Raw genomic sequence first — 12,952 nt, forward strand, 5'->3', positions numbered from 1 at the left:
ATTTGAACTAGCACCTCATGACTACACCACGTTATGTACGAGAAGCTGCAAAAGACATAGGCGCAAGTGGAATGTACAAAACATAGTGACATAAAATTAAGTAAATATAATGGGTGATGTATTGCGTCCCCAAAAATTGAGGTCATGTACATGTATTGCGCGATAAGTCGATATATTGATTATTGCGACAGGCCTACATGCATATATTATGTAAATATAAATACAAACACACACTGTATATATTTTGAAAATATATACATGTATGTACATTTTATATATTTATATTCTAATATTTTATGTTTAATTTTTCTTAAATATATACATGTATGTGTTTGTATTTTTATATATACATACATACACACACACACACGCATTATGTAAACAAAAACTTTTATTTTGGATGCGATTAATCATTTGACAGCATTAATATAGGGCTGTGCAAAAAATCGAATGCGATTGTCATGCACATCTCGTCAGTAAAGCCGGTTCTGTGATTAGTAGTAAACCTCCATCACGTGCTTTCAGATGGAGCGGCATTTAATACACCGAGCCGTAGTTCGCTGACAAGCTACGCAAAATCGCAGGCGATTCATTGCCAATTATGAACACGATTTTTGTGTAGCTTGTCCGTGAACTACGGCTCTGTGTAGTAAATGCCGCTCCATCTGAAAGCACGTGATGGAGATTTACTACTAATCACAGAACCGGCTTTACTGACGAGATGTGCATTAAAATCGCATTTGATTTTTTTGCACAGCCCTACACTAATATAAACGTATAAAACTGAAATTGAATAAAAGTAAAAAATAAAATGCTACTCGTCACTGTATGGGGTTTATTTCTTTGTCACTCTAACATATAAATAACATTACATCCACGTAGTGTACTGTGATAGAAATTTGTCAGAATAGTTATTGATTGATACTTTTTGTTGTAGCTACAATATATATTGTCTTGTAGCCTAATCCTAATTAATATCAAGTTTGTTTAATTTTTATTTCGTTTGAGTTTTTCAATACTTTGTAATCGCTTGTTTAATTCATTTGACACGCAGCAGAAATTAATTTTAGAAATAGACTTTGTGAATCTTGCATTCTTATCTGGTTTTATTATATAAAGAGGTTCACATGGTTTGGGATAGTTTGGTCCACATCAAACACTCTACTGTGAAATTTTCCTCAGCATAATTTTGAAGGCATTAGGAAAATAGTTTAAAATAGTACAGTGCATGACACAATATTTTGGGGAAGTCATGCTGTATGTCGACTGTCAAATGTTAGTGGATGGAATTACAACAGCAGCGTGGAGATTTCATATTGTTGACGTAAACAGTCGGTAATGATTACGAAATAAACAAAAGCAGTTGGACAAATTAAAAACCAAACAATAGCGGAGATGGAAAACTTAATTTGAAGCTTTATTTCACAGCAGTATTAAACACAGAAATTCAGAAAATGTGTTACCAAGAATGCACACAAATGTTAAACATTTTAACCTAAGACAGTGATTGTCAACCCCTAATAAGTCTTATTTGCGTTCGGTTAAATAATTTAAAAACATTCAAAATAAAGATGCACAACTTTAAATTAACATTAGTCAACACTTTATTTTAAAGTCCAATTAATTAACTACGACTTTTGCCTCAAATTCCTAATTTGCTGTTTATTAATAATTAGTAGGGCTGGGTAAAAAATATCAATATCTCTATATTAATCGATTCTCATTTTTACGGAACGATATAAATTCTTAAATCCCAAGAATCGATTAGTGTAGCCTGTTTTCAGTTAATGGACGGAACACTGAAGGGCACCTCCCATCCAATATATCGCAATAAGCATTGTGCGTTGGTACTTTTAATATGGAACGGTCTCCGATTTCAAATTCTGTCCATTGTATTGCAGTATTCAAACAATAAATGCCGTTTTGGCGCTGTTTGTGGAGTGACAGATCGCTGTAGTGCCTCCAGTTTAACAGATGCGGCAGTGCGAGGCGCACGTGAATTGATCATCTCCTCCACATTAATACCAGTTTCAGCACAAAATAATCATGACTAAACATCCGAAGGCAAGTTAAAAGAACGAGTACAACTTTACAGTCTGTATCCTGTCTCATGCAAGCGCTCAATCAGTGTTCAGCCGCGCAAAGACGTCAATATAACGGCTTGTAAACAATGTCACGTAATGTCACATTTACCTCAGAAAAACATATTCGGTGACCATAAACTCATTAGTGAGATGGAAGAATAAACCGTAGAGAGGGGCATTTTGCTAAATATATGCACCATATAACATTCAAATTATAAATTTGACTGTTCTAATTGAATCGAATCGGTAATCGAATCGCAATCTTGTGAATGAGAATCGAATCGTGAAAATTGTCAAAACCCAGCCCTAATAATTAGTAAGGTAGTTTATGTATTGGGTAAAATTGGGGATGCAGAATATGTGCTTTCTAAGTACTAATAAACAGGCAATATGTTAATAATAGGCATGCTAATAAGCAACTAGTTAATAGTGAGAATTGCTCCCTATACTAAAGTGTTACCCTAACATTTGAGTTTATATGTATTACGACAGAACTATCAGACACGCCTATGATCTTAGATTGGAGTCATTCAGAAGAATGTGTGCTTGGCAGATAATGGTCTTGTTTACAGCTTGTAGACAACTTTTGGTGCTGCGACTCTACTCTGTTTTTGCTAATGGGTGCAGAGTGTTTTTATGTCATGATCTTAGTACTGACGTTACTGTTCTCCTGTCTCGTCTGACGTAGCCTCTCTATATAATGTGTTAATGACGGCTTTTACTGGTTAACCGTGAAACAAACCGCAGGGTCCAGGAAGTCTCACAGGTTGACCTACATGCATCCAGCTCAGTCTGGTTGTAAAACAATCACATGACCGTGGCGTGAGTTTGCAGGAATGGACTTGAATCAGACGATTCTGTGCCAGGATGAGGCTCATGCCAACCCGATGCCAAGAAAAGCGTTCAGACGTCGGATTCTCCATTCTCCACCTTTATCGCTGTAAATCCTCTTAATGAAGCCCGTCTTTGATTCACGCTTCACGTTATGCTGACGACTCCCGTGTTTTGTTCTCAACAGGAATCGCTCATTTTTGGAGAGATGGCCCAGGAGACCAATCAAAGCCCCGTGCCCATGCTCTGTGCCACCGGCTGTGGTTTCTACGGCAACCCTCGGACCAGTGGCATGTGCTCGGTCTGTTACAAAGAGCATTTAACACGACAGAACAACGGGGGAGTCAGTCCTATTAGCACAATGGGTACGTGTTTCCGCTCTTTGAACATCTTCACGGGCCGTCGGCCGCATTGGTGAGATTGATTGTTCCTCAAGCGTCTCATTAACTGAAGGGGGTTTGGTCTGTTCCAGCAGCTTCCAGCAGTGTCACCAGTAGTCCTACCTCTGAATCCTCAGCCATCCAGATCATCGAAGCTACACTAAACAACTCCTCGTCTGCTAGCGCTAGTGCTGAGTCACCTAGCGGCTCCACCGCCGCCGCTGCCCTTCCCGTTACACAACAGATGACGGAGATGAGCATTTCCTGTGAAGACGAGGTGGTCTCGCCTAAAGTAGAACTTCCTGAACCAGGTTGGTATTTCTGTTTCCGACTTGAGGAAGTGTCTCAAGAGTCAAGACTGTTCAGAATTGAGTGCTGACTTTACTGCAAGCAAGGAAGTGAACTTGTTTGAATAGAGCACATTTTAAAACCGTTTACATGTGCGCACACGCACATATGTTTAGATGCATATGCATACATGCATTGAGCATACATTAATACTGCATACTCGGGGACTTGTATAGTTAAACAATCTTTTCTGGTGAAATTTTATCATGTATTAATAAAAAAATAAAAACTTGTAAAATTGTAACTGCTGTATTTTTCAGTGTGCTTGGTTTTTATTTTGTGTTTCTGTAACTCTTGTGTTATTGCAGCTAATAGCCTTATTTTATGGCAATAAAAACAAATAACTACTACTGTTGAGGTCATTATGAGTGTGCTAATTCAGCGTGTGCTGTGTAGTTCTCTTAAATGAGAATTCATACATGACATTTTATGTTTACAAAATCTTTTAACACTTGATACTCGTATGTTAAAGACGAAAATGAAAGTTCAAGAAGACTGCATTGCATTGTGGGGTACATTGCTAAGTGTTCTCTTGGATGCAAACTTGTTTTTTTTTCACATTGCACATCAGCTACACTTTTTGGGAAACACTTAAGTAATCCAATTATTTAGTATACAAAATGTTTGCGTACTATACACTGTGCTGTACATACTGCAGAAATTATAGTATGCAATTTTCAATGCTCCGTCATTTTAGCAAATTAATTTGATTTTATATATATGACTTTTTTTTTTTTTTTTTTTTTCAAGAATATACTTCATTAAAAATTATTTATTTTTCACTTCAGTCAGATCAGTGATGCATTTGATCATTGCGCCCCTGCCTGAGTCCTGACAGTTGCTATTATTATTATTATTTCTAAGATATTAATATAGTATGACCATGCATCCCCTTTTTTTTTAAGGACATGTTCTGGACGGGGTTTGTAATTTACCTGAAATGTCTGGGTTTTGGATTGTTTTTCAATTGGTTTCATGTTTGCTGAAGGTAAAGAGTGAAAAGAAGTTTGACCGACAGCATGCAGGCATTTCACAATAGTGTGCGAGAAGGTGGATCTACAGAGAATAAGAGTAATGCACATACACGCACACATAATGTCTGAGGACTGTCAATAGGAAAACAAAGCCAAAACTGGGACATTTTAGGCCGTTTGGAAATCCCAGCCCGGACATGTTGTTTGTGAGCTGTTAATTCGTGTGACTGTTTTTCCAGTTGTCACTCAGCCGACAGCGTCCACCGACCGTTTGGAAATCCCAGCCCGGACATGTCCCAGAAAAAGCACATACGGTCACTATATATGATAAAACACTGTTTGAAATGTAAGTGTTTAAAAGTTCTGCAGATTGTGTAAAATGACTAGGAATGAAACATGACATGTAGTAGCAAAGTAATTCACTCTGTTTGCTTCAATGTATCAATGAAACTCTTCCCGTGATCTTAGCTTGTAGTTGTTTGTGAGCTGTTAATTCGTGTGACTGTTTTTCCAGTTGTCACTCAGCCGACAGCGTCCACCGCTCCTCTGAGCACAGCTGAAGCTGAAGAGACCAAAACACCCGACGCCTCCAAACCCAAGAAGAACAGATGCTTCATGTGCCGCAAGAAGGTCGGCTTGACAGGTGGGCACAGCCAGCACGTTCACACACACCACAGCTCAGATGCAGTCTCTCTGTACACACGTTCTGATGTGCTGATGTCTGGTTTGTCAGGGTTCGACTGCCGTTGTGGGAATCTCTTCTGTGGACTCCATCGCTACTCGGACAAGCACAACTGCCCCTACGACTACAAGGCGGAGGCTGCGGCCAAGATCCGCAAAGAGAACCCGGTGGTGGTGGCCGATAAGATTCAGAGAATATAAAGCTCTCGCCGTCACACCTCCACTTTGCGAGAGATCAGCTATAAGGACTCGCACTTTGACCTGTGATCTGAAAGACTAGTTTTTTTAATTACAGTATGGGAAAGAATCTTGTTTCTAAGCCAATGCATGAGTGATCACTTTGTTTCCATCTTTCTTTTGCTTTCTGTTGTTGGTATATGAGCTTCAAGTTAAAACAAATGGGGAAAAAAAGAATGCCTATAAAAGGTGTGAAGCCAGAGACATTTGCCTAACGTGTCGGTTTCTGAGTGGAAGACGTGCTGTTGTTCGTTTACTCTGTGATGTGTCTCCCGGTCGGACTCTGACCCGAGCGCTGTCAGAGCAGCAGTGCATGGCTGGCTCATGTAGCAGATGGACGCTCTTCTCGAACGTTTGGCCCTGCCGTTCTCGAGTCAGCCTTTACGACATTTATCAGCCATCTTTCTGCTCGAGCATCAGCCAGTGGCTGTTGGAGTGATGCTGGGGTTTCCCTGTCATTCGACTGTGTTAAAAATGATTTTTAAACCATTGACAGACTTTGTGAAAAATATGTAATCCAATTGGGATGGTTTAATGCAGCCAGACCAGAATGCTCCATGATCAATTTTGAGTGACTGCATCCATGATACCCTGTCAAGTTCAGATGAGGTTGGACGTGGCAACAACACAAAACCATTTATTAATTCTTCCCCATTTAAGTAAATGCATTTTTTTTTTTAAATTTCATTGTAATGTGACACCAATTTGATTTATGGGCTTGTTGGGTTTAAAGCGGGTGTTTTGCATGGTTAGTGAAATGAGTATTTTACAGTTGACTGCATATTAGAAGTCCATTTCTAATTTTTTTTTTTCCTTTTCCTGTGTCTTTTTGCTCTCTAATTCACCTTTCTCACGTGTGATTGATGTTTTTAGTGGGTATTGAGTGTTAAATGCTGGTAAGACATAATGGTATTGTTTAGTGTCATGTAATCAGCCCGTTGCGCCTGCTCAAGTGTTGTGAGTAAGTGAGTTAGTCGCCATCGTGTTCATTTGAGGCTCAGTCCGTTTTTTTTTTTAGGTCTGGCTGCACAGCGCGGTTTTATTTTAGAGCTTTGAGTTTACACAGTAAAACTAACCGTCTGTTCCGATTAGATTTTTAGTTATGCAAGTTTGTACAAACTAGCTTTATTTATTTTATATATTGCGCATATAATCTTGTTACCCACCATTACTGCGAAATTGTATCATGTAAATAAAATTATGTACAGAGATATCATTAAAATGTGTACTGTGCTGTTGTCATGGTGTTATAAAGATGTCCGTTCTGTGGATAAGATTTATTTCTGCAAAATAATGTGAAGACTAAACTAATTTAAAAACGGGTGAATTAGCAGTGTGTCACAGGGTTGCCAGATATGTTTCCCTTTCAAAACTACCGAAATTATAATACAAAAGATGAAATTGCTAAATGGTCAGGAAGAAATATTTTGTCAGATTATGTATTTCAATACAAATATCATTTGGTAAAAAATTAACCTGTGGCAACAAAAGTAGCCCAAACCGGTGGGGATTTGGCAACCCGATACGATCATGAGAACTACGTGACTGCTTTAATTCAGAAATGACGTCAACACTCGTCTTTTTTTTAGTAATAGTAGGATTGTGGCAAGTTTACAAGAGATAAGGAATTTTCATTTTCCCGCCAATACACCAGAACGATTTAATCAGTACAATGAATTTAAAATGTTTCAGGGCCGGATGGGAAACCGGAGGCTGTATGATAGTTTGGTAGGCGCTATACATTTTTTGGCCACCAGCGGGCCGCATTATACAAGCTTCGATTAATTAACTCTTACTAGAGTTTAATTAATCATTTCCTTAACTCAAGGAAAGTCTTGACTCGTCACAGAGCCTACTAATTACAATGCTTTCAAGACAGCACTCTACTGACGTTTACATAAATGTAATACTAGCACTGTCTGTTTCCTTCCTAAATGAATCTGTTTTTGAACAAATCAGTTGAGTCAATGATTCAATGTTTCACTCAAAGTCAAGACAGTTCATGTAACCTGCATAAAGGCTCACTGAAAAATCCTCATTATTATCACACAAACTAATAGCCAAACAAGCAAGTGGAGTGATGGCAACAAAAATATAATATTTATATTTTAAAGTAGCCTCACATTCAGTCTTATTTGTACAACTGTGTTGAAAACCCAAAATGGAAAAATGCTTCTTGTCTCGTCACATTCAGTTATGAATTGCATGAATCGTGTAAATGTCAGCTTATATTTTCAATTTAATTTTTTTTTAAAATATTACTATTAATAAAATGTAATATTACTGCGTAAAAACAGTTTTCATACTGCATTTCTGACCCTAATAATAATAATAGTGATGTTTCCTTTAGTGAGAATTAACACTGACTGAAAAAGTTGCATTTATTAACTCATTACACAAAATGTTTAATCAGAACTGGAAACATTTTTTATGCATTTATGACATGAAGGCACTTAACCTCATCTGAACTGGTGATCCAACAAGAACTCGAGCTCAACATGTAGTTGAGTTTCTTCAGGAGATTTGTCTGCGTGTGGCGCATCTGATGAAGGCTTTCTCGCTCCATTTGTTCGGCGGCAGCATGTAGGGTCCGTTGTGCACACAGAGGATGGTCATCTGCTCCGCGTACTGCAGGTTCTGTAGGAGCTACACACACACACACACACACTCAATGACACTCTCATACCAGCGAACACATCACACACACAATGTAATTCAGCAAACCTACCTTAGGTGTGATGAAGAAATACTGAGACGTGTTCACACCACACGCTGTGCGCACTACGATGTCAAACACTCGTCTCTCATTGACAGGATCCATGCCCTGAACAACACAACACTTCACCTCAGCAAACAAGTTCTTCATGCATGACTAATTATTTCATACCAAGAAGCAATTTTGCAGTTCTGAAAATTCAAGACACCGTAAAGCATTATCTACTGAAAACGGTTTTCATAACATATATATACATAGTTAATGATTTAACTCCGCAAGTCCAGCTATTAAATAAAATCATTCATGTTGCATGTGATTTATGAATGCTGTGTGACTGTATGCATGTCACAATATTCATTTCTGCTGTTCTGTTGACATGCACAAGAAATATCGGTTTATTTGTAAAAATATTTATTAGTATTTTATTTCTTTATTTGTGCAAAATACTTATATAGAATTACAGAAAAAATAACAGAATACATTCTTTTTACATCATTAAAACTATAATTGAAGTTCATTTATTTCCCCCAAACAGATATTTTTTTTTTTAAATATTATATATTTTTTCAATATAAATGTGTGACATTACATACATTAGCATAATCATCATCCATTAAAAACCCCACATTAGTTGACCCATTAACTGAGACGATATTTAGATAGCATTAAAATTCGTGTATCATTCGATCATTCGTTTTTTGATTTAATATTGAAAGTAGAAAAATGAGAAAACGGTCCTTTTTCGTTTTTTTGTTTTTTTCCAAAAAACGAAAAACGAGAATTCAGCTTAAATTTTTGTTTTTCGTTCATGGGTGGAAAAAAACGAATGATCGAATGATACACGGATTCATTAAGGTAGTATTTGTTCATATTTTGAATTATATTGATATGTTCAGTTTTTGTTATTTTGTTTTTGTGTTTGTCTATTCAGTTTTCATTTGTTTTTAAAACAGTTTTAAGTAATTCTAGTTTATTTCAATAGACATTTAAATTAAAAAGTGTTTCAATTTATGTACTTTTTAATTTTGGTATTTTTAGTTTTTGTGTTATCAATAACAACTGGACAGATTGAGACCTTTTTTAGTGTTATTTTATTATCACTGAGGTACTCCTACAGTTCTTACGAATAGTTTGAATTAGCTTTTATTTTTATATTTTGTTCTCTTTTTCATTTCTGTTCCGATTTAGTAATTTTGTTGTTATTTTAATTAGTTTTTTTGTGTCTGTAAAGTTTATACATCTTTATTTTCCATGACCCCCCTAGACGAGTATAATCTATTTCAAGAACCACCCAAATATTTGTAATCAAAAAACAATTGAGATTACTGTAAGCTTAATCTTAGTTAAAAGTTTAATATGGCAGAAATTAAGTACTTAAGAAAAATAACTTATTTTATAGTACAACCAGTGTTGGGGAAAGTTACTTTTAAAAGTAATGCATTACAATATTGCATTACTCCATAAAAAAGTAACTAATTACGTTACTTAGTTACTTTTTACGGAAAGTAATGCGTTATGCTGCTTTTTAAATCTGGACAGGGCTTGCTTGTTTGATTTTAAAATAAAAAAAGTTATATTTTTGGCAAATATAAAAGCCTTTTCACACCAAAAGTGAAAAGAATAAGCCTCAGGCTGAAGGGAAAGTACATTTATGTCCGTACAGTAGAATTCAGAAGAAAAAATTTCAACACTCACGTTACTTGTAATGCGTTACCCCCAACACTGAGTACAACTGTAAAATTTTGTTACTAATATTTACGTTTTAATTTCTTCACAGACGTTAATGATGTCCATAAAACTTGAAACTCGCTGTGTTGTTAAACTCATCGCGGAGTTCAGCGCATAAGAAGCGAAGCAGAACTATATGAAACAGTTTGGAGATTAAAATAATTGTGAAATAATAAACCGACGTCTCATTTTAAATAAACACTAAAAACCGAGACGACAAATTTACTTCAGCCAGAAATGTACTTTTGCAATTGTTAAATAAATGTTCAGCGATATCTTCAAAAGATTTTTGAACTTTGGCACAATTTTATCTCTATATAGTGACGATATGGCGAGGGAATAATCGGAAAATTGGTCAATTTTGTTATGCTAGTGTGTGGAAACGTTTCAATCAGGTAGTGTTACAATTAACCGCTCACCCTGTACATGTGAAGTGCTTTTTACAGACCGTTTCCTTACTGGTAAGGTAGCCAAATATGAAGGAACGAAAACCACAAACTCTTTATATCTCTCGGAAAGATACAGCGGCAAATTCAAACAGACGATAGAAATGAATGAACATATCTGAAAGAGTTTTCGTAACATTTGAATTTTCCAGTGTATGCAATCTCAGGCACAATACAGCGCAGTGAAGTGAGCCAGTTTCTTCTCATTAATAATGCGGACCGATCGAGCCTTTTAATAACGACATCGCAATAATAATAATATCGCAATTTGTAATTAATGTTGGTATATGGTGCAGCCCTAGACTGAACTGTGTGTCATTGAAACACACATTTAGCTGCAGCAAAGTGACTTGTGCGACCCACCTTGTCCCACTCTGACAGTTTTAGAACATAAACGAAAATCAAAATGAGAAATACTAGCTAAAGTAAAATTAGATTTTTTTTTTCCAGTAACAAGTAACCATTTTTGTAATTGTTTTAGTTTTAGTGAACAAATATCAACACTGAGACGTGATTCATTGACCAATTGTGACCCTGGAGCACAAAAGCAGTCTTAAGTTGCTGGGGTATATTTGTAGCAATAGCCAAAAATACATTGTATGGGTCAAAATGATTGATTTTTCTTTTAAGCCAAAAATCATTAGGATATTAAGAATCATGTTCCATGAAGATATTTTGTAAATTTCCTACTGTAAAAGTCTGGTGCACATGTACATCATTATGTGCTCTACTACAAGCTAGAAATGGAAGCACCTGTAAGAAAGAACAATTTAGTCTGAATGTGTCCAGTGTGTTCACCTGGTTGATCTCGTCCACCACTCTGAAGGGGCAGCGGTTGAGCTCCTGCAGGGCCATGAGGTACAGCATGGTGGACACGCTGCGCTCTCCTCCGCTCTGATGGTGAGGCGTCAGCTCGTGCAGCTCCGTGCTGCTGCGAAACTTCACCTGGATGCGGATGCCGTACTTATCATACTCCTCCTGAAACACATTTACACAACACGAATCTGACTTATGGGGCTTCAAATTGTGTTCGCAGATGTTATTTTGCAATACTTTAGATGAGAGGATGGCTTTTACACCAATAAAACGAACCGAAATTCAGCAATAATTGTCTTACAATCCTAATAACTGCAGTACAAAATACAGCAACTAAAACAATCCCCTTCACTGTCCACTGGATGAAAACAGCAGCAAATCAACCGTCTCATATGAACTAATACTGATCCGCTATTGTGTAGGAGAGACCGGGGCAGCCTCACATGATGTTGTGAGAGTGTATGAGAGTTTCATGTCTAGGGTTGGGTCCCGAACTCGGTACTTTTAAGGGTACCGACCGAATTGCGTCGGTACTACCGAGTACCGATTCACGATAAATCAATCGGTGCCAAATTTCGGTACCTGAGAATGCATCTGGGTGCATATGTTACAGAGAGAGAAAGAGAGACCCTGTGACATGAGGTCACCCCTGCAACTCGTTCAAACAACACACAGGGCAAGTCAAAATGTTCTGAAGTGTGGTTACATTTCTAGGGCCATATGGTTTTTGCGAAAACGTGGACGGGATCGCGGAGTCCATTCATAAAAACGTAATTTACTCTATATCGCTGAATGCCACGTCAATTTTGGACGAATAAATCAAAAGTAGGTCTGCCACTTAATTCGAATCGCGATATGAACTAGTGTCTGAATATTAAAATGTAAAAAGACAGTTTAAATATGAATCCTGCATGTTCCGCTTGCCTCTGTATGTATGAATGGCGGAAACGCGGTTTTGTTTACTACACAAATACTGAAGCACGCGTGACGCTCGCGGTGATTTCTGGCCTCTGCGTCTCACTATATGACGACATGAACACAAAAACTTAATCTCTAGAGCTGCTGTGAGAGTCCATTTCATTTGAGAGAACTAGCATCATCATACTATATACACACAGAAACTTCATGGCAACCTGTCAAAATAAAAGTACGGTTTAACATGTAACATGAATATATTGCTCTTGTATTACTTTTGTACAGTATAATGTACATCTTTAAATATTCCATTTTCTATCAAATTTAAATAAAACAATTAAATTATAAAAATAAATATTACAACCAGATTAATCACTTAATTGTAGAAAAAAAAAATACGATTATTAGCCTATTAAAAAATGTTTTAAAGGAATACTGTTTTAAATTTTTCCTCCATGCAGGGACGCGGGAAGTAGGGGTGCTGAGGGGGCTGCAGCACCCCCTGTTTTCACATGGTTGCAACTTGCAAATGCAATGGCAAGTTTGTTCATTTAAATTTATTCCGTTTTAGCATTTAATAATTAATTTGTTTAAACGAGTGTTCATATCGACGCGGTTGTAGTGCTTTGTGGAGCACAGCCCCCCTCCCCTTTCACCCAACACGGACACACACAGCACCCCCAACCGAAAACATCTTCCCGCGCCCCTGCCTCCATGTATAAATTTCAACAGTAAACCTCAGTTTGTTTGCCAAAAAATAAAAGGGTTTAATTTTCATTTGATTTAAAATAACTGT

The 12,952-nt window shown here is 37.1% G+C and overlaps 2 protein-coding genes across 3 annotated transcripts in view; one reads left to right on the forward strand and one right to left on the reverse strand.

The window, feature by feature from the left end:
* Nucleotides 1-6,757, forward strand: part of LOC107726558 (AN1-type zinc finger protein 5-like) — a 10,551-nt gene extending 3,794 nt beyond the window's left edge. The window contains exons 2-5 of one of the 2 annotated variants that reach the window (XM_016536187.1): nucleotides 3,103-3,280; nucleotides 3,388-3,606; nucleotides 5,132-5,260; nucleotides 5,351-6,757. In XM_016536187.1, the coding sequence (XP_016391673.1) occupies nucleotides 3,124-3,280; nucleotides 3,388-3,606; nucleotides 5,132-5,260; nucleotides 5,351-5,499 (654 nt within the window). In that variant the 5' untranslated portion in view covers nucleotides 3,103-3,123 and the 3' untranslated portion in view covers nucleotides 5,500-6,757. The remainder of the gene's footprint in view (nucleotides 1-3,102; nucleotides 3,281-3,387; nucleotides 3,607-5,131; nucleotides 5,261-5,350) is intronic. The other variant, XM_016536188.1, reaches the window with a different exon arrangement.
* Nucleotides 6,758-7,833: 1,076 nt separating this feature from the next.
* LOC107726549 (structural maintenance of chromosomes protein 5-like) overlaps nucleotides 7,834-12,952 on the reverse strand; it is a 22,769-nt gene continuing 17,650 nt past the window's right edge. Inside the window, exons 18-20 of the mRNA XM_016536177.1 lie at nucleotides 11,224-11,403; nucleotides 8,264-8,359; nucleotides 7,834-8,181 (exon numbers count right to left, since the gene is read on the reverse strand). Of these exons, the coding sequence (XP_016391663.1) occupies nucleotides 8,050-8,181; nucleotides 8,264-8,359; nucleotides 11,224-11,403 (408 nt within the window). The 3' untranslated portion in view covers nucleotides 7,834-8,049. The remainder of the gene's footprint in view (nucleotides 8,182-8,263; nucleotides 8,360-11,223; nucleotides 11,404-12,952) is intronic.

The sequence above is a fragment of the Sinocyclocheilus rhinocerous genome, unplaced genomic scaffold (assembly GCF_001515625.1).
Source record: "Sinocyclocheilus rhinocerous isolate Xijiao unplaced genomic scaffold, SAMN03320098_v1.1 scaffold726, whole genome shotgun sequence".
NCBI classification, from domain to species: Eukaryota; Metazoa; Chordata; class Actinopteri; order Cypriniformes; family Cyprinidae; genus Sinocyclocheilus; species Sinocyclocheilus rhinocerous.